The sequence below is a fragment of the Diorhabda carinulata genome, chromosome 12, assembly GCF_026250575.1.
Source record: "Diorhabda carinulata isolate Delta chromosome 12, icDioCari1.1, whole genome shotgun sequence".
In the NCBI taxonomy this organism is placed as follows: domain Eukaryota; kingdom Metazoa; phylum Arthropoda; class Insecta; order Coleoptera; family Chrysomelidae; genus Diorhabda; species Diorhabda carinulata.
This window is the reverse complement of record NC_079471.1, coordinates 9,872,402-9,899,568: the sequence shown is the minus strand read 5'-3', so window position 1 is coordinate 9,899,568 and position 27,167 is coordinate 9,872,402. Positions and strand designations below refer to the sequence as shown.

Here is a 27,167-nt window from a genome sequence, read left to right as displayed (position 1 = left end):
ACTATACTAGAATTTCAAATTCAATTACTTTGCGCTTTTTGATGCGATATAAAATCTTCGTGCATCATACGGAGTTTATTTCTTTTTCATTGGAGTTATTAAATCTGCTTTAAATTGCTGCCGTCATCCAAACTAGGCAAGACAAGCTCTCGCCACATATATAACAAAAAAAATGTTGGGATAAGATACATACACAACTACGTGTGCTTGAGAATGTCTTTGTTTTAGTTTTAGTTTTAGAAAAATTCTAAAGCTTTCTTTGGAAAAGCTCGTCAGTATACCGGATGTTTCAAAATAGATAGGGCAGCTTTAACGCTTTATAATATTTATTTGATTATATTCGAAGTTCTGATTAATATTTCAAACAACTCAATTTTACATAAAAGCCTTCTAGTGGTCAATGAGAGTATCATCACACGACAGACATCAACTGTCTAGTAAATGTTGCAAAAGCTATTTCGTTACTATTTTTTAATTAGATGTCAACTGGTGGCGAAGGTAGATAAACACAATCTTTTATTAATCTCTAAAAATAAAAACCGCACACCGCAGCAAATCGGGTAACCGTGACCACTTACAATCAATCCCATGGCGTACATCTTACTGAAAAGAAGATTCATAGTTGTAGAGTATTCAGATAAGAATGTTCTTTTCCGCGAAAAGACTCACACTTTTCTATGGGAAATGACAAACACAATATTCTATTTAGGAGAGTCTCGTTCTACTTGTACCACCTTGTGATATTTTCTTTTTGTTTGATGTACGAGGTCTGGCTATTAAATAACGAGACTGGTTACAAAAAAAGGGTTTTGTTATCAAAATTATTCTACATTCGAATGCTCCCCTTCAATATACTCCCCTCGCCACACACCTTTCCATAAGTTTTTTCCATTGAACGAAGCAATGCTGGAAGTCTTATTTGGTGAGTTCCTTTAGGAGCTCTGCCGTTTTTTACTTTACCGCTTCCATCGACTTAAATCGGGCTCCAAAGCAGATCTTTTTCTAACCTTTCAAGGAAACTTCAGCAGATCTGTTGACGCTAGAGCTTTTGGTCAGGAGTCTGATTTTTTAGCACTAACTTCGCACAGACTTTTGTCATGTGAAAAATTTTTTTAATCGTTTCTCTATCGGCGTTTATAATTTCGGCAATCATCCGGACGCTCATTCGACGATCTGCACGCACAATTTGGTTGATTTTGGTCACTGTTTCGGAGTTAAAACAGTCAATTAAACGATAAATTTGAGATTGACACTTTTATCTTCACAGATGGTTTTCGGCACGAGAAAAAAACACGTTCGTTTCAAACTGCTACTGCACAAATACCATAGAAGTGACGGCAATGTGTTTTGGGACGTGCATAGACAAGATATCTAGATACTCAACGCATTATTCGGTTCCTACCCCACCTGTCTAGGGCGCCCTCTAGGCGCGCAGTCTCGTTATTTAATAGCCAGACCTCGTATTATTTAAAACTGTAAGTTTTATGTGAAAAATCCTGCTTCTCATTTTGAAAAATAAAGTACTAAATCGAGTATGTAAAACCAAGGAACGATGTTCCTGACTAGAGTTGAGGCTAGTATAGGATGGTAGGATTTTAGATAATTCCACAAATATACTTAGAATTTAGGAAAAAAGAAGCAGGGTTAACTTAGGATGAGAGAGATAATCCAAGTATACGAAAATTGTCTGAAAAGTTGCCGACCCAATAAAGAAGCAAGACTTTTTTTATCATAATCATTTTTATTTTTCCTCATAGTCTCCTTTTAAGACTATACACTTAGTTCAGTGATGGTGTAAACATTTTAACCTTTCCAAATAATATCTCCCGCCTTTCTCCTAAAAATAGGCGTTTACGTATGCGACAACTCCCTCTGATGAAAATATCTCCCTCGCAAGGGAAACTTCAAGGTTCGGAAACGGAAGAAGTCACGGGGGACAGATCTGGTGAATATGGTAGTTGTTTACCTAATTCGAAGTGTAATTCATGAATTTTAGCCTTGGCGATCACCGTAGTGTGAGAGGATACGTTTTCCTGATAGAAGCACTTAATTGTTCTTTAAATTCGGTCACTTTTTTGCAATTTCCCCGTTTACCTTATCAACAAATACTTTAATGTAATAGTTTCACCTTTTTGAAGACAACAGATGAACATGACTATCTATAAATAGACGCAAAAAGTCATTTTTCTCAAACTGCTTTAATAAGGCCTGGGAAATGTTCATTCGAACGCGCATTTGATGTAAAGTGTGGAAACTCGGCACCCAACGCGTAGATAGCTAGATAATTTACGCATGCATAATTTTTTAGTCAGTATATAGCGAATGTATTCTTCTGATATACCGATAGCCTCTTCCAGCTCTCTAACCTTAATACGACGGTCGTCCAGTACAATTTGGTGATCTTTTTCGATAACATTGCTGGTTGTCGTAGATTTTGACCGTCCCGAATACTCGACATCAGTCAGCTGATAGCGCCACGTTTGAATTTGACTGCCTTAAATTTTACAGTCGTAAATGATGGCGCAGACACTCCTCTTTGATTTGCGTACGAGTATTGCCTTTCAAAAACAAATATTCAATAACAGCTTATGATAAGTGCAGATATCTTCAAGTTGAAGTAGGAATTTTTTTAAACAACACTTGTAATTTAAGATATTAATTTCCCAAGCAGCACAGTGTCGTTACTATGACGTCAATTATAGGCCATTGGCGACCAATGGGGACGTCTAAAAAGACGTCTAAAATGACGTGATTATGACGGGTTAATGTCACATCCTACAGACGTCAACTAATGACGTACCTAGTCCGGCTGGTGAGACGTCAAAATGACGTACTTACTTTTGACAAATGACGTATAAGTAGGATCAAAAATATAAAAAAATGCGTTCAAATTAATACCAGTTTATTACAAAATCTTAAAAAACTACATACTATTACACTTATAGAACATAAAAGTTGAAATAAGGAATTACTAATGATGCAATAATGAAAATGACAACCATTCCTGCTTGAAAGGAAAAACAATACATTTCGAAAAAACTTTGTGGCAGTGCAATAACTCGATATACTCTGATAAATTTTGGATAAATTCTTTTGAGTCGACAGGGTATTTGTAAAATGAACGGTAATCCTGAAACCTCCTACCTAATATAAAAACTGCTCCATTATTATCCACTACATTTTCTATTTTGAAAACCAGTCCTTCTAAGGTAAGACAAAAACAATTTGCTTCTGAATATGATGCAATAGAAAAAATAAAATCTTTATAATGAAGCTTTTTATACTGCTTGCAAGAGAAATTTGGCGTTGGTCCTAAGAAATGGGACAATTCACATTTACAGAAGTGTTCATCATCAGGTGAAGTAGAGTCATGTTTTTCGTACACTGTCATTTCAATTTCTTTTAAGCGTCTATTAATCTGTTGTAACGGTTTATTCGGAGACTGAACTAACGATTTTAAATGGTGGAGATAATGCAAGAGATGAGTAACTACTGTACGTCGAACGTACCTTGAAGCTGCCCAGTTTGACAATTTCGAATGCAAATCGCTAGGCGGCGGTTCATTAGAAAATAAATCGTTAGGGGGCACGTTACTGGAATAGGAAGTCAAATGGTTGTATAACGTCGCATCATTGAAGAGCAAATTTTCATTAGGCGAGTTTACATTAAAATCTAAATCTCTTGAGGAACAGGTGTCATTTTCACTTTCACACATTGAACCAGCAAAAAAAAACGGAATTTGATGATTCATTGGAATCATTATTAACTATTAAAGATGTATTATAACAATTCTGACTCACAGGTGCTAAATTTGCTTCTGCCACCCTTCTGTAGAGTTGTCTTTGACTAACAACACTTTTTTTCTTACGGGTTGCCATGCTGCTGCTTTTTCAATTTCTCTGGTGCATGTTTCAACCACACCTTGATGGTATCTTCTATTTCTTTCTGACTGACTAGAGGTTAGCTTTTTCTTACAGCACCTAAAAATGTTGTTTCAGATTAATAATAAGTATGCACCTACAAGTGAAAACACTTACCAATAATCACATCCTTTACGTTTAAGTTTTTAAAAGCCTTTTTCTCACCTCGTTTGCCACAAAAATTCCAATTAGTTGCAAGAGAATAAATGAACAAAAAATTTAAAATGCGGTTTGTATGTCCAGTAAAATCTCTCCCTCCAAAAGTCGATAGATATGCCGACTGGAATCACATAATTTAAATTGTAAAATACATATTAAGTGGTACAGAACACCCACCAAACCGCCAAACAACTTTTTGCTGCCGTCCGCCATTACGCGCACACGCGTTCACACCAGCAGTCCAGCACGCATGCGCCTGCACGTCTCGTATCGTATCGTGGCATTTCGATTAAAATCGCGCCAAAATTAAATCTTGGTCGACAGCCTCGACAGGAATCGATGCTAAAAATAATTGTTTCCTACTAATAAAATAGTTAAATAATTGTTAATTACAACATTCTCACTTCATCTTTAAATTCAAATTGCATTTCCACTTAAAACGTCAGTTTAGTATTTTCATTGCTAATTAATGAATTTATATTTATATCCAAATTTTAGGTAAACAACAATTTAAAATGTACAATTTTTTATAAAGCACGTATAGGGCTTAGTTTTTGTAATAAACTTTCGTTCTAATTTTTTTTATAGTTGATTAAAAAGCACTTAAAACGACCGAAAACAAACGTACGAAAGACGTCTCTAGACGACGTCAAAATGACATCTGAAATGTCACGTCATATGGACGTCGCTTATTGGTCTACGACGTCGCCGACTAATAATGTCCAATAATTGACGTCATTATAACGACACTGTGCTGCTTGGGTTAGCTAATTAGGTGCTAATTTTGAGTGAAAAATTTCTTCTTTATTTTTTATTAGTATCAGAACTAACATCTAGGAACCATACATCAAAGACAAAAGCTGATCAAAAATACCTAGTGGCATTTTTTGAAATTGCAAATTGAAAATGTTTGAAATCAGTCAAATTTCTTTTGATGATTGTAGTTCAATGACTTATTTCCACACAATTTACAGATATCAACAATTATAATGAAATGTCTACTTAGTAACTACAAAATTGATAATTTTTGACTCTTTTTGTTAACTACTTATCGTTAAAACTGCTATATTGGAATCGCCTAATATTATAATTAAATATTGAGTGGTTTGAATATAATACAATCAAAAAAAATCAATCCGATACTTTTGAAAGAAATAGCAAATAACACTATATAAAAATGAATATTTTTCTGTGACAGAGAATAGTTTGATTCTTTATGTCTGTTGGCAGGTAACAGAATGTCACTTTTTATGAAGAGTACATTATGTTACTAGGAGTAGAACGCTATCATTATAGGCTAGTGAAAAGGGCTAGAAACTTCAATTTAAATTGCTCTTGCGATATATTTTTTTTAATTGTAGGTCCTAACGTGCACATCACTAATGTAGAATCTTATCACCCCCTTAGGGGGGTGCGACTCCCCCAATATACGCGTCAAACTTGTTTTTTGATGTAATTTCAGAATATCTCAGAAAATCATTGTCTTATCAAAAAAAAACTGTAGATTCAGAAAGAGCACAAAATTTTACAAAAAATATGTCCTTGCACCATATTCCTGAAAAAAATTGTTGAAGATAAGCGTTTTCGCGATCCGTATGGCGCGCGGCAAGCTGCATTTTTTCAACCGGGGCGGGGAATAAAAATCCATAACTCCCGATAGAAATGTCTGATTTTGACGAATCTTACGTCATTTTGAAGATAAATATTTCAGCTTTCTATTGACGTATTATTATTTCTCATAAGCAAAGTGAGCAGCAGCAAAATTGCAGCTTAACCTCTCATTACACTACTATTTCTAACTGCGTCAAATAATGCTCGAGATCACTGAAATCTTGTCTTTATCTTTGTAGCGAGTAAAATTAAGAGTTGAGGAGTACTTAATTATTAACTTCCATAGCATTTAGTCGGAATCAGTAATACTGGTTTCAAATACGATTATTTTCCAAAGTTCACTTTTTTTGGGCTATCAAATCTTGATAGAGTTGATAACTTCAAATGTTGATATCATAGGAATAAGCGCACGTATTAACATGAATCAAAGTGGAATCTGGAGGGGAATATCTACTCTTTTTGAAAGGCTTTATAAAAATGCGCTTACTTGCAGGGATTTTAAACAAAACTCATTCAATCTTGTAGTAGCTGAAAACAAAACTCTGTCGACGTTTTCTCGCATTGCATCTTATCCTTGGAGGAATAACGGCATTGAAAAACGGGGAATTCAATACACCCAAAAGAACTATTCAAAAATGTACCCGGGAGGAACGCATTCAAATTCTTATACCTGTACATTGTCGGCGGGGACCTAGTCCGAGCGGCAGCTGGCTGGCCGCTGTATATGTCGTGTCTGTGTGTGCGCCGGTCGGTTGTACAGTGGGTGGTCTGCTACAGTGCTAGCAGTAGCACGATGTAAACACGACGCTCAGTCATCAGTTATTGCAAGTTTGCACATGCAAAAAGAGTGGTCTAAAATATACGACGGAAGTCTGCAAAAATTTGCCGGTGATAGACTGTGAAAACGAAGACGCAGATAGTGACGATGAGAGGAATGATGAGTTCGATGATTAAATATATTGATCTAGCCATTTCTTGATGGTGATTTTTCGAGAATTAATTTTGGATTTTGTACCCTTCCTCAATATTCATGAAAAAAACGTTATCCGTTAGATCCGGTCTTTACATTTGATTTATACAAGTTTATCTGAATATATTAATGAAAACGATTCACATAACTGGACTTTTAAAACTCAATAACGGCATTTCTCGAGTTTTCGTTCGTATTTATATCTGACAGAAATGATTCCATATATTTTTTCACATATCCCCTCAAACACGTTTCTGGGATAACATGAGGGTTCCGTGGCCCAAAACTGAAAAATTGAAAATTTTCTAGAAAGTACCCTCCAAAAATACGTTTTTACCATTTTAGGGGGGTAACACCCCCCTAAGATGGTGATAAGATTGTTGGAAAGGGGTTAAAACCGTTGCAAGGAATTTCGTTCTATTTTTCACGTTCAATTTCATTCATAGTTATAGCCCAAAACTGATAAATTGCACGTTTTTTAGAGAATATCCCCCCAAAAGACGTTTTTTCCATTTTAGGGGGGTAGCGTAAGCAAAGGATGATATTAAATTTTAGAATATTTTATTGTACAATACATTTACAAGTACAAGTACGTTCCTTAAACTATTCTGTACAATAGTCGAATTTTATTGAGGTGAAATTCAATATTCAAATTGACGTTGAGAGAAATATTTCTATGAAAGTTATTCCGATTCAAAACCAATTATTTCCTAGACGATGAATACATAAGTATTCTAAAGCTCGGAAAATATATTAAAGTTAGTCCACTTTGGTGTTTCATTGCCACGTTCCCAATAAGAAACCACTTGCTATGCTATAAAGCTGGTAAAAAAGAAGAAAGCTGTTGTACCTGACAACAATAAAACAAAGATGCTAAAACTTATAAATGAAGAAAACATAGGAATATTAGTCAAACTCTCAAACATGTTTCTTCAATCGCTGAAATTCCAGAAGACTGGTTAAAATCCGAATTCATAACTTTGGCAAAAAAACAACGTCCAAGACACTGTAGCGACTATAGACTTATAAGTCTTATGAGTCACACTATAAAAAATTCTTAAGAATCAACTACGCTAGAATCAGAAATAAGTGCGAAGAAGATCAAGACGAAACTCAATTTGGCCTCAAAAATAGGTTGGGAACACGAGAAGCACTTTTTGTACTGAATATATTACTACAAAAATGCCCGGACCAACAGAAAGAGGTATTTGCAGTCTTCATCGATTACGAAAAAGCATTCGATCGAGACAAGTTAATAAATATATTAAGGGAAAAAGGAGTTGATAGTTCCGACGTAAGAATCATCGAAAAATTATATTGGCGCCAAAGTGCGGGCGTTCGAATCAACGGAAAGTCGACAGAAGAATGCAAAATCTTAAGAGGAGTCAGATAAAGTTGCATACTCTCACCACTTTTATTTAATTTGTATTCAGATAAGATCTTTAAGCAAACTAGACACAACTTATAATATGGAGTAAAAATTAACGGTAAACTTATAAATACAATCAGATACGCAGATGATACAGTTGTACAGTGTGACGACTTGAATAGACTGCAATGCCTTTTAAACGCCGTTGACAGTGTGGGAAGATGAAAATTAACTGTTCATAAACAAAACATATGGTATTTAGTCGCTTGCCGTACCATGACACACAGCTACAGGTAAACGGACAAACGATTCAAAGAGTGTCCAGGTTCAAATCTCTTGGTTGCTACATTACTGAATAACTGAATCCTGATAAGAAAATAGAATGTAGAATTGAGGTACCTAACGAAAAGTTTGAAACAGCCTGTAAAAAATTGTTTATTCAAATAGGAGGAGAACTTATTGAACTAGTAAAAAGCTATAAATATCAATAATAGAAAGTAATGGCAGAGTAGAGCAGAAAATAAAAGATAAACTATGAAACGTAGGGAAATTATTCAAAAAGATAGATCGAAAATATGAAAGAACCTTAGACAAAGGGGATGAAATCGAAAGGGATGCCAAATGGAACAAAATATATAGAGGGAAAACACTATATATCATAACCCCCAATCAGACAACCAGACGATATCTCATGGTAATCTGCTATTTCGAAAAATGATTATGGTATTGGTAATTTAAATTACATATGTGTATGTTATTATTCAATACACATAATCTATTACTGTACTGGTCAGAAATCTATACATATTTTTTATTAGACTTACAATTTAACATCAATAAAATAAATATTTTTTTTAGTTATCTATTAGTATTACAGTTTAAGTTAAAGTATAAATACGTTAAAATACATTTTTGCGGGCATTTAAAATCCTAAATTTATTAATTATCTCGTCGTATGTCGTTTTATTCGTTAGTTCAACTCTAAAATTTGCCGCCTTTTGAAATATGCCGTCCTAGATTAAAGCCTACTAAGCCTAATGGCAAATCCAATAACACTAATTGACGTTAATTATAATATAAATAATTATAAATTTTCCAGATCACTAATCTACATTTTGATTTCTCATGCATTGACTTTTAAAATAGCTGATTATTTTGTAAATTTATGTGGAAACAAAATTTATGATAAATTGAACAGATAAGCGCCTTTTGAAAATGAGTTGCACATGATTCATATTTGCTTGTTATCATTGGGGTCTCAAGGAATATCCATAGACGTAACCAGGGTGGGTCAGAGTAGTGCACTTGCTTCACTTTGGCATCTAGTTGATTTGTTATACAAAAAATTTGGATGTATGACTATAAAAGGACTAGAATGAGGAGAACCCAATTAAAAACCTTAAACATATATTGTAAAACATCATATAATTGATCAAGAGTAAGCCAAAAGCTTCATAGGTGAGACCAACTCCACAGACAGGGGTTGTAAATTCTACAGTTGAGTAAAGAGAAGGTACAGGCAAGTCGGTACGTAGAATTCTATAATTCTGGAGAGCCTCCATGGGATTGGGCAAGGGCGACCATGAAAACTGCAAAGGATTATCCAGGCAATTATGACTAACAAAGTCTCTCAATTCATGGTAATAATAGCTAGAAAAAAGTTTAGTTTTAAACTTATTCATTGCACTCTTTGACGAATTAAACCCCCATAATGATGAAAAACATGAATACAACCAAGTTTGGATTGTAACCCTACCTACGCGTACTCGACCCTTCTCGAAATATCTATTTTCAACGTTCTCCACCATAAAACGATTTCATCGTCGTGATTTTATAAAAACTTTCAGTACCCCCTTTTCTCGACGTAACCTTAAATACTTCATGCTCTTTATCAGCTCAACATAACTTACTATTAGTTTCCTCATCATGCTCGAAATTGAAGTTATTTAGTAATTCGGTTAATGACGCAAATAAATACAAGCGACTTACTTCAGTTTAACTACGAGATCTCGCTTCATGAAATAATATCTATGAAGTACACGATATAATTGAGTTCATGAATTATTGTGAAAACATTAACACCAAGTGGCTTTTCTGCCAGTTTCTACTGGTCCTCACTCTATGAGGGCTTGAGCTCTCGGGGAGTATCTCCGGGAAGGCCTAACCCTTTCAAGCTTTCCTGTCCATAGTTCCTACTCACACCGCTTCAACCTTCCCTATTACCTAAACCCCCTTAATCTATCTATCGCCATTCCATGCAAGACTATCTTTCATCCCTGAGAACAAGGTGTTATTCGACCCGTGCCTTTTGGTTTTCATGTTCGCTGTTGAGGATCCGTACGCTGTATTCGAATGGTGGACTTCAGGTTTGATTTAAATCCCTTACCGAGTTTAGAGGCTCTAATACGGTGAAATATTCTTTTCCTAATTTCAACAAGTTTTATGGGTGAATGTAATAAAACTTTTCTTTTTACAGACACCGAGGAACGTAGTGGTGAGACAGATACGACTTTAATAGCTACTCAGACTGGGCATGATCAAGTAAAAAAGGCTGTATCCGGTCAGTTTACTGCACTGGATATAGACAAACAGACTCTAATAGTTCAGTCTACAACAAAAAACGCTGATACCGAGGCTAAGACTCAACCACAAGGTCAAGCTTCTATATCCGACTATACAGTAAACGAAGAAGATGTTCTGCTAGCCTCTTCAGAGTCTAGAACTGCACAACTATAAGCTTTCAATCAAAGTCTAAAAATAGCCCAAAGAAAGCGATACGAAGGCTAGCATCCCATGGAAACTCGCATGAAGATATAACAAAGTTGTGTCCAAAAGGAAGGAAAACCTCCTGCACCTACTGAAAAGCTAGTAAGATCGGAAGATTTCACACCTAATCCCCCCAGAAAAAAGCTATGAGAGCAAAAGTAAATAAGCCTACACCAGACAAAAAATCGTCCACATTTTGTCCTGTCAGGGAAAAATTGGCACTGTGTTTCGAAAGGTCAGCTTCAGACCGGGGCAAATTGCAGCAATTAGACTGCCGATCGTGTCAAAACGCAAGCAAAGAATCTACAATTCTCGTCGTGGATGAAAAAGACATTCCTAGACTTTTTAAAGTCACGGACGTTTTTCCGAACAGCCTGCTCACAGAACAAAGGAAATAGTATCGAAAAAAACTTCGGCTAATCACTGGAGAATTCTCCGGTCCACTGACACAAAGCTGAAAAAGACTTCACAATCAACTATCGACTAGGAACTGTAGAACTTCTAGTCAAAAAAGATAAAGTGGCAGCTCCAAAGACGTCATCGGCAAATGGAGTACCTAGCTCTATAGCAGAGTACGCACGAGATAACAATATCTCCTGCACCCCAGACAAACGCAATCTTTACTGCAGTAAGAGCACCTGACAGACATACAAAACGAAAAACCAGTAGATGACAGGAGAGTTCGAGAGAGAATACCAAACTACGCGACATCGCGGCAGTAAAAATTGATACGAATCTGCAAGTGGTGAAGCTCGAGGTAGCAATTGCTTCAACCTACCACCATGTAGAGGATGCATCACCACCAGAAGCTGTCTCTAGCTTCATAAACTACTGCAAAAATTACAATCTACAATCAAGATGTCATAGGTTGTGACAGTAACGCGTGCCATAAAAGCTGGGCGAGCACTAACATCAACAAAAGAGGTGAATAATTAACAGTTGCAAATGTAGGTAGCCAACCAATCTTCTGTAACGCAATTAGAGAGGAAGTCCTACATCTCACTCTTGTAAGTCCTGCAATACAACATAAAATCGGCAATTGGCATGTATCCAGGGAAACTTCACTTTCCGACCATATCCTCATTCGCGTTGATCTCAAACCAAATGCCGAGCAACAAACAACAAAAAGAAATGTGCACGAATTGGGACCAATATCTCGACCTTCTCAGAGTCGATGAGGAACACCCAAGAAAGTTGGGTGTTCACTACTGACAAATTGAACTTAGTAGCCACCGAAACTAATCAGCTTCGACTTACGAAAGCAGCAGTACCCTGAAAGTTCTCAAATCCCATCAGATAGAATGCTCAGTCCTACAAGCACTTGACTCTTATGAAATTGAGTCAAAGTTAGTATGGAACTGCATCGAATCTTCAAACTTAATGGGAGCAAACAATGAAGTTACTCTTATATGGGTACCTGGCCACATCAGGGTACACTGCAATGAACAAGCCGATCATCTGGCGAAAATGGCGGGACAATTCCTTTCATAGGACCCCAACCTTCCATAGGTTTTCCAAAAATCCATCAAGTTATAATCATAAAGAAGTAGGAAAACGAGAAGATATAATACATATGGAATAAGACCCCAGGTCTGAAACAATCGAAAATATTTCTTTCCTATTCCACAAACTGGTCTGAGAAGACCCTAACATTGAACAAAGACGAGCAAAGAAAAGTTACTGGTATACTTACTGGACACTAGAGAATTACCACCTGAAGAGCATTGGAGAAACTCTAGACAACTCTCGTTGCTTCTCTGTAAAGAACCAAAGGAAACCGCCGGACACCTCCTTTGGAGGACGAAGCAATCCATAAACAAAGACTACGGTCCTCACATTCAAGCTATTTTAAAGCCAGAGAGGTAAGCCGCATAGCTCACAGACAGGTAGTTTATTTCACAAAGTCGTTTCTGCCTGACTGGTGAACAGTGCGAGGTACACAATAGGTCGAAGTATTAGCGAGGTAAATTCACGACCTTACGCACTAGCCCATCTAATCTCAACAAGAATCAAGGCAACACTAAGAAGCCCTAAATTATGTGTGAAAAGCTGGCTTTTAAACGTCTTGTATTCTTTTTGCCAAGTTTTTAAATCTCAATATTCTTAAAAAAACAAAACGTGTTAGTTAGTGATAAGAAATAGGGTAAGTTCCTTTTACTATTCTAAACAATTGACACTTGTTATATATGTTACACATGTTATATATTTTACAATGTATCTTCTATTTTTGGCCTATCTATGCCTATCTATGCTTAGGAAACTAGAAGGTTTACTTACCAACTATGAAAAATTTTCTGTTTTTAATTCTGTAAAGCATACTATTCCTTTTTCTTCGAAATATATTCCTTTAACTGAATTTAGTTTAGTACATAGTGTATTCATATACGAGGATGTATTGATGTCTAGTTAGCCTAGACCAGTTCCATGCATAAATAAAATATTGCGTTACCATAGCAACGAACAATAATTTATTAGAAGTGTCAGTGTAAAGTTTGACGCCAAAAAAAGTGAACCAGAGTTACGCAATAAATTAAAAGAAAAAAGATGTCCACCGAAATTGTGGAAAATCGAAAAATTGGACTATCGAGCCATCATCAAGTACTTGTATTTAAAAGGATTAAGAGGTAAGCAGATTTACGAAGATATGCTTAATACCCTTGGGGATCAATGTCCTTCGTATGCGACCGTGAAAAATTGGACTGCAAGCTTCAAAAGAGGTTAATTTGAAAACGATGTAGACTTCTTAAACCGAATTGTTACTATGGATGACACTTGGATACATTTCTACGATCCAGAAACAAAGCAACAGTCGATGGAATGGCGACACTCTGGTTCTCCAGGACCTAAGAAGTTTCGTGACGAAAAATCTGCTGGAAAAGATCTTGCTTCAGTTTTTTGGGATTGCCATGGAGTAATCATCATTTATTTTTTGAATAACGGTAGAACAATAACTGGAGATTATTATTCGACATTATTGACCACACTACGGGAAAAATTAAAGAGAAAAGACACGGAAAGCTATCCAAAGGTGTTTTGTTTTCGCAGGACAACGCCCCTGCACACAAATTTAATGTTACCATGCAAAAAATTCGTGATTTATGGTTTGAATTACTAGAACACCCGTCTTATTCACCAGATTTGGTTCCGTCCGACAATAATCTCTTTTCTCAACTGAAAAAAAGTTTAAAAGGTCGTAAATTTTCTTCCAACGACGAGGTAATAAAAGCTGTGGAGGTCTGGTTTGCAGAGCAAGAAGAAACATTTTTTTGAAAGGTCTAGAGAGGTTGCAGGTTCGCTGTAATAAATGTATCCAATTAAGAGGAGAATATGTTGAGTAATAAAATTTTTGACATTGAAATTTTGTTTGGTTCTATAGCAGACTAAGAATTTTTCAATATATCCTCGTAGTAATGTATTAAATTCGTTATTAGCTAAATAAAATGAAAAAATCATCATTCAAAATTCACAATTTTCCAATGAAAACATTCATAATAAACGATGAATAAACTTTGCATAAGATAAGTTTTTTCTTAAATAACAGTACCTTCTATTTTTCAAACATATCAATTGATTCAAATCATTATTTTTGCCAGACACATTTTAAATTTAATTGATTTGAAAAACAAAAAATGATGTAGTGAACTGCAACCAAAATGCTACAGTTAAGTATAGTCGAACTCGACAAAAATGTTGATTATTTCAGTTTTTTTTTTTTGTAAAAAATGCGCTATTACTAGCGTTCTGTCCGTTTGTCTGTAGCAGCGATATCTCCTCACAGGATACATGCATGCGAGCTCGGGTTTTTGCATTCAATTTCTGTTTAGCTGTAGATGTGCAGAAACGAAAGAAATTTTCATCAAATGACAGTAGACGTCAATTGGCCTCAATGGACGTTAATTCAAGTCATTTGAGATGTCATAAACCAATTATTATGAGAGTTGTCAAGAAATAATAAGGACAAAATTATTAAATAATTAAAATTATTCTAATCTTTCTCGTTTTATTTTTCATGGAAACTTCGTTGTGTCAATTAAGATTTTCGTTAATATTTACTGATTGCTAACGGTAAAAATGCGCTATAGTCTGTCGCGCCTAGATCGAGAGTGCGACAACTTTTTTACTTGTTAAAACGGTGCACAGAATAAACGCGAACGACGCACGTCTAGACGTTCATGAATGTTTAAAATACACCCCGAATTTAAAGCTGCAAAGAATTAACGGGAACATGAGACTACTTCGTTAATAAACATAACCTTAATGGTGCATGTTTATAAAGAAATTTGCGACATTTGATATGGTGTTGGTTAGTGAAACCCCTCAATTCGAATAGAAGGATCTACAGTTACTTTGCTACAACATATTTTGGAATGAACGAAATAGATCCAGACGAATTTTTGAAACATAGAAGAATGAGTCATTGAGCAGAGACTTAACAAAACTATCAATAAGAAAACCTGACTGTCTATTAGATCAGGAAATTAATCACTAGTTCTTGTCATGGAACTTTCAAATGGGAAAAATATTCCCTATATTCTGCCAAATTTTGGTAGTTTTTTTTGTATCCAACCAACTGTTTGTTATATAAATACTCATGAGCACGTACATATTCCATCAGTTTTTCAATCAGAGATATCACTTTTCAGGGTATCTGCAACCAAAAACTACATTAGAAAAGTGAGGTTATGTTTTTTTGACGTTCAGCGACGATCAGCGTGTAAAAATTAAAAAGCGCGATCATTGTGTGCGTTATGACAGTTTCTTAACAAGTAACTATCTGACATAACTGACATTTATGAACGTCTAGAGCACGTCACGCTCGCGTTTATTCTGTGTTTAAAGGAGTTATTGAGATGTTTATTACTATTTGAACATATTGTGTGTAAAAAGCAACAATAATTTTACATTTGTTTAAAGTGCAATTCTATGGAATTCGCCGTTTTTTTGGTAGTACAATAACATACATTTCTCACCTACTATATATACAACCCATATCTCTGATACAACCAAGCTGCGTTGTCCTTATGATAAGAGAAACTAATTGTGTGGCTAAAGCTCCTTAGTGTTATCATAATACATTTATATATTTCACAATTTCATAAGTAATATTAAGTAATTTAGTTTTTTAACTCAATGATATGATGTATTTATTGAAAAAGTAATAAAGGTATGGTACTTCTCTTTGTATACTGTGGTATTTAAATACCATCTATGGAATAGAAAAAACAGATTCGATATGAAAATATGAAAAACGATCAATTATTAGAAATGTACGAAAAAACACAACTAATTTAACATCAATTGTACTTCCTTGATAATTCAGGCGTGACTGAATTATTTATTATAATTATTATATTATATTATAATTATATATATATATTGTTTATTATACTGCTTGAAGTATTATTTCATGTATTTTATTAAATCATATATACGGATCCGGCATTTGGATTATTATGCATTACCTCATGTGTGTTACGTTCCATTTCTTTTTTCAATTGTATACGTCAAGAAATGAAATATGGATTCATTGTTAAATAAGAGGGGATAGGAACTCATATTATGACATAAGGTTGATTTTCAGAACGCATCTTCTGACATATGACATTACACACATATGTTCTCATTTTCTAGATTAACATAGTGGGTGTTTATGTTTTTGATGATGTGGAAGTAGATGTAACTCAATCACATGAACCAATAAGTTTAAGCCACGCAGTTCATGAGAATCTGGGACAGTTTTAATTTAATAACCAAAAGGTCCACAGTAGAATTAAAACTTTGAACAAAATGGGCTTAAAGTTATATGAAATCTTAGTAATTCTTCTAATTTCGTCGGTAATTGGTAAACCAGAAGAAGAACATCCACAAAGAGTTGTTACCCGAGAATTAAGTGATAAAGAACATTTCGAACAACAGCATCATAACTCAGAATATGACCACGAAGCATTTTTGGGGGCAGAAGAGGCAAAAACCTTCGATCAACTACCTCCTGAAGAGAGTAAAAGGAGACTGGGGTATGTACTTTATTGGTCATTCTTATCTTAGATGATTTGCCGGTATTTTATCATTTATCTTGAACCTGATAAGATGTTGATTTAAAGTACTAGAATACAATCTTAACACTTGGAATAGTGATGAACAACTTCAATTTGGCTATAACTTTTCATTGATAACAAATCAATTGAGTTTACAAATTGGAAATTAGTGAGATCAAAATGCAGTTAGAAACTAGTTACTCACATATTTCTGAATTTATCAAATTTTCAATATTATGGAACACCGATATCTAAGAATGAAAGAAAATTATCTAGTATGATAATGAATTTACTTTTACTCCAAATTATGTGGTTTTCTTTTTATCATTATAATTTTTCATGTATATTTTTCATATATATTGCCTGATGAATCTTTAATTCCGTTCTGAAAAAGTGTGCTCTGAATACATTTCCAATCTTCAAAATCATTGTATTCCAATTTAACCACAATCAGAGTATTTAGTTTCATTCTTGACAGAGATGTAACTAGTATTAGCTATAATGATGGTGCCATTATGGACCGATTTTTTTTTAATGTCCCTATAGTACCCATGTAAGTATGACCAGTTGATGACAACTGGAACTCAATGATAACTAATAACTCATAGATAACAATACACATGACTATTTTGATTTTCATAAACTGTTATAGAAGACATATTTTCTAGAATAATACAATAGTGTGCTATTGGAAAGTGGAGTAGACAAAACTGTTGACAATCTGTTGTGTTTTTGTTAACAATTCTTTCATATAAGGCACAGTTATATTTTTTTGAATACATTTATAGACAAGGGCGCTTAAGGTTTAAGTGTGAAGGTAAATATTGCCTTGTTGTGTTTTGACAACAGTAATGGGATGACACTGCAGGTAATTGGGATATAAAGTATTCAGCAAAGTATTCAGCTTCCTTCACCACTTCAGTTCATGTTTTATTTGTACTAGGAGCTTTTCCCTTGTCATCAGGCTTTGAAGAGTTCAACACAGTAGTATTTTGAAAGGTATAATGCTGTTTTACCTTTTCGATGTCAAGAGTTGCTAAAAAATTGTCTGCAAACAGGCATCTCAAATCTTCAATTAATATTTTTGTTTTGTGTGTATACAACATTATTAAGAGCAGAATATAAAAAGGAGCCAAGCTATAACTTGGCTATAAACATCAAAAAGGGGACAAGTGTTTTCTTCACTCTGCATCCAAAAACTTTAACACAAAACAGTAACATGGCACCTGAAGTATTTTCTTACATATTCAGTTGTCCTTTGGGGCTGCATAATTTTATATGACCCATGTAGATATATCAGGACATAATCTATAGATTGTGTTTATTCTGTACTCCCTTTACTTTTGTGCCTTCCTTTCTTGATACCTGTTGTTGAATAAAACTTCTTCCAATCTTGTTACTAAGCTTAATAATTTGGTTACTACTGTTCTTCTAACTGCACTTTTCATTTTGACCTTTTTAATTAACTCTAGTTTTTTCAATCATTCCGATTCTCTATATTTCTAATGTTACTCCAATCTACATTCTATTTTATCCACTTTTTCTGATATACCTACAACTGCTCTTTTCCTTATCTCTTATTTAGCCACTTAAGGACTCAGTTGTCCCTCTTTTCCTACTCTAGGTTTTCGTCAATGTACATTTACTCACCCTGCTTCGCATTTAATCTTAAGGTTACTGGAAGCCTCTACCATTTGCAGCTATTCTCTTGAGTATTTTCGGAATATATCTCTTGATCACAGATAGCTCCCCAACTAGGAGAAAAAAGTGTAGATGGGAATGTAAAAAGTGGATTTTCTAAACCATGGTGCATACATATTTTGTATAAGTATGGCTGGTTATCTAAAGAATATAGTAATTATATTTTTGACTATAAATGAACTTAAATAATGAATAATTTTTTTTCAGTTTAATTGTAGATAAAATTGATGTCAATAAAGATGGATTGATTAATAGAGAAGAATTGAAAGATTGGATTAGATTCACACAAAAAAGATATATCACTGAAGATATAGACAGACAATGGAAACAACAAAATCCTGATAATCTTCCAACTTTACAGTGGGAACGATACCAAAAAATGGTTTACGGCTTTCTGGAAAACATGGATCCATCTGAAATCGAAAAAGATGGAACAGGTAATTATAATGCATTATTAGAACGATTACTACTAATATTCAACAAATAATTTTTTAGAATTAATTTTAAACCCCCTCCCCTCCCAAAAAAGTGTTATAATATATTATGTCACTTGATATAATAATTTCATTATTTATTATTTGAATTAATAGGATTTTCATACAAGAAAATGATGAACAGAGATAGGAGGCGTTGGCAAACTGCAGATAAAGACGGTGATGACAGTTTAACCAAAGAGGAATTTGCATCTTTTCTACATCCCGAAGAAGACCAATATATGAGTGATTTGATTGTAGTGGAAACTTTGGAAGATATTGATAAAAACAATGATGGCAAAGTTTCCTTGGAAGAATACATTGGAGATATGTACAGGTAATGTTACAAGATATATTTAGATTTAATTATCTTTCTCTCCCTCTTCCTTGCCTTTAATACATCTATTTTTTACAATCCATTTGTAATGTAATACCTAAGAATATATTTGGACTTAAAACTCAGGAAAGAACATTTACTCTAGAAGCTAAAATGAATTAACCCTTAGCACACCAGCCTAATAACTCATAGAGGTTACTAATAACTCCAGCACTATATTAGTTACAACTATAAACCTATGATGTAGAAGAAAAATGGAGTCATTACAATAAAACAAATATATCGAAACAATTACCCATATGCATTCGTGGTTTATCAGGGCAAGTATTACAATATTCCAAAGTTTCTTGTCTTTGTCCTTTTTTCTTTTATGTCTATTAGAACCCACAAGACAATCTTTTCTCTTGTCATTCCTCAATATGTCAGTATTTTCTCCAGCCTTGTTTCATGTGTTGAATTGGAATGTCTTGATTGATCTTCTGAGAACTCATCTACGAATTGATTGACTAATCTCTGGACGAACTTCAAATGGAACAATGGTTTTTAGTTCTTGCTTTCTTACACACTTATGTAAAATTTATGACAGACTTCTCCATTTCCCAAAAGGACATTTTCCTCCACCACTTAAGAGATTTTTTTAAGAAACTATGATGTTGCATATTGATCCTGGCGATCAACACCACCTATTGAAGCTGTGTAGCTAACAACAATTTTGGCTTTTCCACATTTTGTTATTTACCTTCACTTACAAATCTTGTTTTTGTAATGAATCCAACACTATCATTAGTTCTTAACAGTCTTTCCACCCTTTTATCTTTCTAGAACAATATCATTTTTCCTCCCTTTTCTAAGTTATTGGATTTATTTTCACCAAATTTGGGTTCTTCATGGAATCAGGTATGCTCATGAAATTGATAATCATTGTAATTGTTAGATGGTCTTTCATTTGTAGTATTTCCTCTGCCAGTACGCTGCTAGTGTACATATGGTAACCTTGTGCATCTGGTACGTTCGACAATAATTTGTGATATAGATGCAGTGGCATTCTAGTACTGACAGGCAAATAAGATTTTATAACATTATCATTGATAATAATACTACCATAAAATGGAAAAATATTGTACACATACCCAATTTCTGACTCAGTCAAAAACATATATTCGTAGGCCCCATTTTGTCGACTTATTTGGCTTGTAGGTTTTAAAACTAAGTTTACTTTTGAATTTTATATCTGATTTGTCGACATATACGAGTATATCTTGTCCTAGTATAAAATATTATAATGTAAACGTGATATACTTATCATAAACACTATAAGGTAAATACTTACCTAACTTTTAAGAGCGCAGAGTTAGTAAAACTAAAAAAAATTATGTCATAAATATGGCAATAATGGAGTGCAGAGAGTTGACATAATAATAAAAGATAATTGTAAGAAAATATAAATTGGCAATGGAAAACAAAAATATCATATATAATGCTGTAAGAAAAGCTGTAGTAAGAGCTTGATTCACAGAAATGCAAACTTAGTTGCTATTCAGTGGAAACAACATGGCGGATTTTCGATGCCAGTGCCCTCGATGGTACTTAGCAAAACTACTCTATTTCCGCGGTTCATTTAAATATATAACGCAGAATATCTACTTATTCTATGTTATTAATTTCCATCCAGTTCCGATTATGTAACTCTCTGAACTCCTAATAAAAAACTAGGACACGTTTATTTACAAAATAATATTTACATATATTTTCAACAAAACCAAGAAAAATTAATAGACATGATCACAATATCATATTTAAAATGAAAACTGATAAAATACAGATTTTTCTAACAAATAAAGTGAAAAGTATAATATGTAATTAAATACTAAACAGAAAAACACTAAAAACAGTAATTCAGTTGAACAGATTGTACATAATTACAATGATGTAATACTATCATTTTGGGATTTAACAAACATATTGCTATGAATACAAAAGAGACAAACAACATAAAAGTTTTTTAATGTCAAAAATGAGCTATATTGCTACCAGAAATACATAAAATATCACAGCACTTTGTAGTAAAATGAAAAAATTATATCAATTCATCACAGTTGAAATAAAAGGTTGTAGAGACTTCTTTTGTATACAGAAAGCGCAAAAGTTTTATACTGTATAGTCATTGTTTTGCTGTACCTTGTCTATGAATATGAATTTTTGAGATTTATAGATAATTTGTGAGGGTTTCTAACTAATTTTTGGATTTTCTAGATAATGTTTGAGTTTTATAGCAAACTTTTCCGTGCTCTAGCTCATTTTTGAGTTTTCTAGCCAATTTTTGAGGTTTCTAGCCAATTTTTCAATTTTATAGCTAATTTTTGAGTGTTAAAGCTTATTTTTAGTTTTCTTGCTAACAGTTTTCTATCTGATTTTTGCGTTTTATTTGTCTGACAATTGACATTGACGGCAATGACACATTTTTATTACACTAGCGCCACGATTGGTAAGTGGCAGAACTAAATTTGTGTTTCTGAAATTTAGATACAAGTCGACTTTCTTATTCGATGTTATGTGGTTTGATCTTTCTAGAAGACTACATAACACGCAGCTTCATACTAGGATAGGGAGAACTATTAATATCAAATGACCAGGTTTTTGAGAAACAAAATTAAAAATTACAAAAAAAATTGCGGAAAAATTGGAAATGCCTTATAAAAACTTAACAATGATTAAAACACCAAAGTCGGATCGGTGGAAGCTAGGTTACTAGAACAATAGAAGATTTGTGACAATAACAAGATGCGCAGTAGACAAGTGACGTCACCGATTCTTCACAGCTGTGAGAATGGCAACAACGCTAGCATCTAGATCAGCAAGAGATAACACACATCCTCATAACTCGAACATAATGTTAGTGAGGTTCTGTTTGACATAAAAATATGACCAAAACAAAAATGTAAACATAATGACGTAGCTGGTGTTCTAGCAGCTGATCGTTTATTTACAAAAACATGCGCATGTCTCAAACCTTCTATTATTCTAGTAACCTTGGGTGGAAGTCTTCCATCACGTGAACTCAATTTACGATTTATCAAACACATATTTTCTGCATACTATTTTCTTCACAACTTTAAGACATACGTAATAGTTTCTTTAAATTGACAGTAGTAATTTAAATATAGTTTAAAGAAAATAAAAAGTTGAAAATATCTTTTTTATATAAGCATAAAACAATATTGAATGCAAAATACTAGTATTATAGTTCGAATTTGGTTTGAAAAAAATTATTTTCATGTACTTTAGAAGCTTGTTTTCCAGTTTTCTTACATTATATTTATTTTTTTTGTATCGAGTCGTAAGGGTGTAGTTGGTAAGGTTGTCAAAGTGCTTGATTTCCAACACGGGGACTAGAGGTTCGAAACCTCTGTCGAACAAAATTTTTATGAAATAATCCACTTGGTCTTAGTTCAAAGGAGACTTACAAACACACAAACAAATAAACCTACAGGTGAAGCTAATATAAGCGTGTTAAAAAGTTGTAATATGACAGGACTTACCAAGCTAGTAGGAGTGGCAATAAAACTTTTTGTTGGGACTGCTGATAAATGTGATGACAACAAATTTAATTACATAATTATATACAATATTTGATTGCATATTTTTTATAGAGGAGAAGATGGTGAAGAAGAACCAGATTGGGTGAAAAGTGAACGTGAACAATTCAACACCTACCGGGATAAAGACGGCGATGGTTTCATGGATAGTGATGAAGTGAAAAACTGGATTTTACCAGAAGACTTCGATCATGCTGAAGCAGAAGCTAGGCATTTGATATACGAAGCCGATTCTGATGCCGACGAACAACTCACTAAAGATGAAGTATTATCCAAATATGATATTTTCGTAGGATCCCAAGCTACAGATTTTGGAGAAGCGTTAGCTAGGCACGACGAATTTTAAATCTGAATTCTTAGATATGATCGAAAAAATTTACATTTGATATTATTGGAGTGTTGTATCCAATATTTGTATACTAACACTTCACATTCTTTTTTTGTTCTCGCAGATACTTACCAGTTTGTGTCTCATTGTATGCTTAAATTTAGAGTAAGTGAAATTTTTTCTACAATTTCTTTTTCTATTCTTCTATTTAAAAAAATATATATACGTGCATTATTTTTGTACATTGTTCCTAATTAAAAATAATAATAAATTGAGTGCGTGTATAGTTAGGCAACTCAATGAACTAATCCTAAGACAAATAATTTATCATATAATAAAGTAATTCGAATCAATTTTTTCATTTCAATATTGATTTTCTAGAATCCTATTCTACCTACTTTCATTTATTTTCTCTATTGATTTTCAAAGCCTGAAAAATAAAAACTATGAAATAATTATCAAAAAGTGCATAAAATGGAGAGAATTAAATCTGTGCGAAAAAAATTACATTATCAAATCTCTAGTTAACGACCAAAACTGACGGTACCATATGGTAATACTAGGATAATATGGGTGTAATTTTTTTCAGAAAATTGGGCTTGCTATTTTTAAAAAAATTGTATTTTGTATGAAATAATGCAAAATATTTTATACCTATGCCTACATTTCACTTTATATACATAGTTCTAATAGTCGATGAGCAACCTTCTCCTGCACGCCGCCTTCTTTTCTTGTCAGTAGTGGAAATAACCAAATGGTTTCTCCTATCACATCTGAGCTTGTTGGAGTTGGATGTTGAAGGGCTTCCTGAATCTTTAGGCACTGTTCTATAAGACCTCAAATAAGAATTTATAGTTTCTTTTCTGAAACAAAGCTCTGTACATTTCCTACCGACTTTTCTTTGAAGCTTTTTGATTGCATACATCTAGCAACCATGTAAACCCAAAATAACTACTTTTTAAAAACAAATCCAATTTGGTATCGTGAAATGGTTTCTTAGAATAAATCAGTTCCTCCCGAATGCATTGTATTGACCAATTAGTTTTGGTATGGATATGTATATGTTACCGTTTATTTTATAGAACACCTAGTTATTCCATGAAATAACTGATCGTGTCTGTTAAAGTGTGTAATATGTTATTAATTTGACATTTTGATTAGTTATTTTATAGAATAACGATCTGTTAATGTCAACGACAAATATATTTACCTTCCACCCTTATTGTACCTATGAACTATTACAGGCCATAAAGATAGAACTTGTTTGGTGTCTTGGCGCTAGTTCATTCTGGTTAATCGATTGCTTGCACGTACAGTGCCAGCTGCTGTTCGTGAAATACTGTTTCCACATATCAGGTATTGAGATACATTTATTTTTTTAAGTTTTAAAATTTAGTAATTTGTTACTACGTTAATTACGATTGTTTACATTAAGTGCAATTATTTTTAAGACCTTAAATTGCCTTGAACAATGAATTCTTCAAGTGATAACTAAAAATTATTAAGTTTGATAGCTGATGTAAAGAAATCTAAAACATCAGATAAGAAAATGGCACGTGATTATTGGTTACTTCAACATTACATGTCCTTGAAGTTCAAGGAGTAGAAAAATGAATAATCCCAGTAACAAACGCAACACCAGATGGAATGTTTTATTAGTCAAGTGATTCTTTGTTTGACATTTTGTATGAAACTCATTTATATATTGGGCACGGTGGTGAGACCGAATGATAAAAGAACTTAATCTTTGTTACAAAATTATTATGCAAAACGATATTAAGATTTTCCTGAATTTTTGTAAATCTTGTCAACAAAAACGCAAAGCGGTCAGAAAAGGTATTACTGTTAAACCCATTATTTTTTCACATATGTTTCACATATGAATTCAAGATGTCAGGTTAACCTCATAGATTTTCAATTTATAATAATAAATCAATAAATTTATTTTAGTTTATCATGATCACCTTACAAAGTTTGTAGTTTTAAGACCTTTTCAATTAAAGAGAACTGAAGAAGTTGCAGGACAGTTGCTTGATATATTCCTGTTGTGTAGAGCTCCATGTATATTGCAGTCGGACAATGGAAGAGAATTTTGTAACAAACTTATGGATGACTTAAAATTAACTTGGCCAGAGCTTAAGATCGTGCATGAGAAACCAAGACATAGCCTATGCTAAGATTGTGTTGAGAGAGCGAATCAGGACATAGACAATATGTTGAGGACTTGGATTCAAGACAACCAGTAAACTTCGTGGAGTAACAGGTTAAAAGTTATCCAGTTTATGAAGAACATAGCGTTCCATTCTGGTATTAGAAGGTCTCCTTACGAGGCTATGTTTGGTTGCGAAGCTACAGTTGGACTGTCAACAACTGCCATTTCGAAGGAAGCACTTATTGTATGTATACATACCTCAAATGACGAAGATCAATTGCAAAATCCTTCGACTACAATGAATGTTTCTTCTCAACCTGATAGCGAAAAAGTAGTTGAATAAACAGTATTAAATAATCCCATTAGAAAAGTATGTGTTGTCTGTTTAAAATAATGCAGTGAAGATATAGTTTGCTTCCAATGTATGAAGCCTATCCTGTTCGGAAAATTATGTTTCAGAAGATCAAGTTGAGCAGAAAAGTCTAAAAAATGTTTGGAAATTCAAGCGATAAAGAAAATCTATTTTAGCTATCATCATAAAAATAACCGAAGAAGGATTTTTACAATTGGGCACAAGAAACGGCCGCATAAAACAATTATATTCCCGATCCCAGTTCAGTGTCAGTGAACAAAAGTTAATCAGAATAGAAGAAGTACCGCATGAAGAAATATCGGACCGGTCTGTTGCTCCAGCTCAAAGTTTAGGTAATGGTCAGGGATTTAAAAAATGTTCGTGTAAAACCCAGTATGTCAACAAAAAATGTTTTTGTTTTAGAAATAATGTTATTTGTAAATCCAAGTGTCATTTTAGTAATCCTTGTAACAAATGATTTTATGGTACGTTTGTATAAATACCATTTATAAGCTGAATAAATTAGATGAATTGCTTTTTTTTATTTTAATTGTCTATCATTAGTTTATTTTTAGAATACCTAGTTATGTCATTTTAGATAAATCGTTTATTTTACACTTCAACTGTCTCTCATTAGTTAATTTATAGAATACTTAGTTATTTCATGAAATAAGTAGTTAAAGTGTCAAATTAATAACATATTACATACTTTAACAGACACGATCAGTTATTTCATGGAATAACTAGGTATTCTACGAAATAACTGCATTATATCCTTTAACGGTAACATATATAACTTTATTTCATCATAAGAATATCGTTTGGTACTGAGTCGACGCTCTATATTTACAACGTTATTATCCATCCAACGTGTACATAGTATCCCATTATTTTGTCTATCACAGATTTAAAGGTTTCCTTAGGTTTACACTTCATGTCATGATATGAGGATTTAAGTTTGTTGTTCTATCCTTTTGTTTTTCTGTTATTAGTACCTTGAAGTTTATAAAGGTTTTAAAGAACCATCAAAGTATGAAATGCATCATATATTAGAGCCTTTATGGTCACTTGCACCGTAAGGTTAACAATGGTTTAAATTTTAACACTGGCTTAATTTTTTTTTTATTTGCACCGTGTGTTAAACGAAGTTTTAACGTTTTTAAACTTCCAGAAAGGGTATCGGGTATTTGTAAGTTCAAGTAATCAAATAATATTTATTAGCAATAAAAGTTTTTATTGTTTTTTGATACCATAGGAATTGGAAAATTATGTGGAAAAGATGATGTTATCCAAATAATGACCGTTACGTTGCTGGCACTCTTCTAAACGGGAACGAAGATTGGCGATAACACGTCGACGTCTTGATATTGCTGCCATTTCTGACCTGATGTTTTCCTT

General features: G+C 33.6%; 1 protein-coding gene and 1 long non-coding RNA gene across 2 annotated transcripts; one reads left to right on the top strand and one right to left on the bottom strand.

The window, feature by feature from the left end:
• Positions 1 to 2,885: 2,885 nt before the first annotated feature.
• Positions 2,886 to 4,836, bottom strand: LOC130899902 (uncharacterized). The gene is made up of 2 exons (XR_009060114.1): positions 4,038 to 4,836; positions 2,886 to 3,980 (listed from the first exon to the last, which is right to left on the bottom strand). It is a non-coding gene; the product is annotated as an uncharacterized LOC130899902 (long non-coding RNA).
• An 11,538-nt stretch (positions 4,837 to 16,374) lies between these two features.
• Positions 16,375 to 26,305, top strand: LOC130899967 (calumenin). The gene is made up of 4 exons (XM_057810189.1): positions 16,375 to 16,809; positions 18,739 to 18,968; positions 19,122 to 19,341; positions 22,992 to 26,305. Exons 1-4 carry the CDS (start codon positions 16,583 to 16,585, stop codon positions 23,281 to 23,283), a joined length of 969 nt encoding a protein of 322 aa, XP_057666172.1. The 5' UTR covers positions 16,375 to 16,582; the 3' UTR covers positions 23,284 to 26,305.
• The last annotated feature ends 862 nt before the right edge of the window (positions 26,306 to 27,167 follow it).